General features: G+C 40.3%; 1 protein-coding gene across 1 annotated transcript in view; it reads left to right on the forward strand.

Annotated features, from left to right (window-relative positions):
• Window positions 1–225: 225 nt before the first annotated feature.
• The window catches only part of ghrh (growth hormone releasing hormone), a 25089-nt gene continuing 23266 nt past the window's right edge, over window positions 226–2048 (forward strand). The window contains exons 1-3 of the mRNA XM_031871807.1: window positions 226–312; window positions 532–643; window positions 1389–1493. Coding sequence (XP_031727667.1) covers window positions 567–643; window positions 1389–1493 — 182 coding nt within the window. The 5' untranslated portion in view covers window positions 226–312; window positions 532–566. The remainder of the gene's footprint in view (window positions 313–531; window positions 644–1388; window positions 1494–2048) is intronic.

The following is a 2048-nucleotide window of genomic DNA, read 5'->3' on the forward strand; positions in this document are numbered from 1 at the left end:
GAGAGAGAGAGAGAGAGAGAGAGAGAGAGAGAGAGAGAGAGAGAGAGCATGACGACAGGTCAGCTCAGCTGAGAGAGAGAGAGAGAGAGAGAGAGAGAGAGAGAGAGAGAGAGATCATGTGTGATGTGGGAGTGACCGGGAGCTACAGGTTCATATAAGCTGACCATGGATGGAGGGATAACAAACAGAACTGCTCCAGTGTTGCTTTTGTCCAGCCTTTCCTGGCAGTGGGAGATGATGAGAGTGGAGGGCACCAAATAAAGTGCAACTGCAGGGACGCTCAGAACTGACACACACAAAAAAATCATCCAGGTAACTCTTCCACCCCCATGTGTGAATGTAATGTGTGTATTATATACATGTAAGTGGCAAATATATTGTAGATTAAATGTTGATGCTGTCCATCATAGTATACATCTCTGCCTGCTGCAACTTCAGGTCCTTCTGCAGAGCGATGAGGCTGGTTGAGGGAAACTGTGGTTTCAGCTTTTTTTTTCCTAATGTAATTTTTACTCCTGTCATTTATTCTAGCCGTCCATTCTTCTTCTCCAGGACTGGCTGTGAGGATGGAGAAAGCTGCACTGCTGCTGTTTTGTTGCCTGGTCATGTCTCTATCGGGCTCCCCGCTCTACCCGTCCATTAGGTAAGTCCTGGAAGATTTACTGAAATTCTTTCCATTGCTGATTTTCTTTTTTTGTGTTCGTGTTTGGTGGGGTGTTGTTTTTTTGTTGTTGAACTTATTCAAATCTTTTTATGACTGGTTGTACACTGAGAAGTGTTTGAAGATTACTACTCTGGATAAAACATGTTTTTGAATGGAATTGGGACAGATTGCATTAGAATACACTCCTCTGTATGATTAAACGTCACTGAGCTCCAGAGGACAGGTTATGCGGTTGGAAAGCTTCAGCGAGTGAAATGGGAAACATTTTAACATTTAAAAGCCAATAACGAAGATGTGCAACAAGATACACAACGTGACACTGATTTGAGCTCGGGGGGGGGGGGGTGTTGGACAATGACTTGACCACAGTGTCAGGGCTTTTAAGATGTGACCATTTCCATGCACAAAGCGCATGATGTTTTACCTTTCACTTGATTGCTTTGCATGTCATAGCTGTGCCCTCTGCGTTTTGTCATGCTAAATAGGGTCAAGATGTCTGGCTTAGTCACCACGTTACATTTGCACAGCACTCTAATCTCATGTGCCCTGTGCCCAAAGCAGCAGAGTACATCATTTTACAAGAGCTACAGCATTTTGCCGTAAGATTGGGGATATTTTTCTCAGTCTAAAATCCATCTTCATCATAAAAAACTTTGAATGCATGTATGGTACATCTTTGAATAGAACGCTCCATAATTGTTTAGTTAACGTGGATATTTCTCAGGTTCGGCCAGAGGGACACATCCATACTGATGACATCTTCTATGAAGAATCCAGCAGAGCAGCTGGAGGACGACACGAGTCCTCCCAGGGAGCGAGCAGAGTTACGGTCAGTGTGTTAATATGGGCTGAGTGGCCAATCTAAAATAGGGTTAAAATCGTCACTTTACCCAAATAAAAAAAATTTTGAAACGAGAGTGATATCTATGCAAATAGATATGTTTTTTTGAAAGATGTCTGCCTCCATCCACAATACGATATAGGAGTCAATGGAATTACTCTTGTGGTGCTCACAGCAGTAGAAATGTATATTTTAAAGAATTCTAAATCGGCGTGTCCTTTCAGAACAAGTGTGCTAGAGTAGCAACTATTTATCTATTAGAAAGTAGTTCCAAAAAGTGAAATTGAAAATGTTGACAGCGAAGCGAGATGGAAGGATATCTCATAATCTGGGCAAATAAAACCAAAACTATCTGTACGGCTGGTGAATGCATTTCATCCTGCTGACAATAAGACTAACAAACGATTTACACCTCTGTGTATACATATACATATACATACACACACACATATATATATATATATATATATATATATATATATATACACACATATACATATATATATATATATATATATATATATATATATATATACATACATA

Source organism: Anarrhichthys ocellatus, unplaced genomic scaffold, assembly GCF_004355925.1.
Source record: "Anarrhichthys ocellatus isolate YVR2014 unplaced genomic scaffold, GSC_Weel_1.0 scaffold60, whole genome shotgun sequence".
NCBI classification, from domain to species: Eukaryota; Metazoa; Chordata; class Actinopteri; order Perciformes; family Anarhichadidae; genus Anarrhichthys; species Anarrhichthys ocellatus.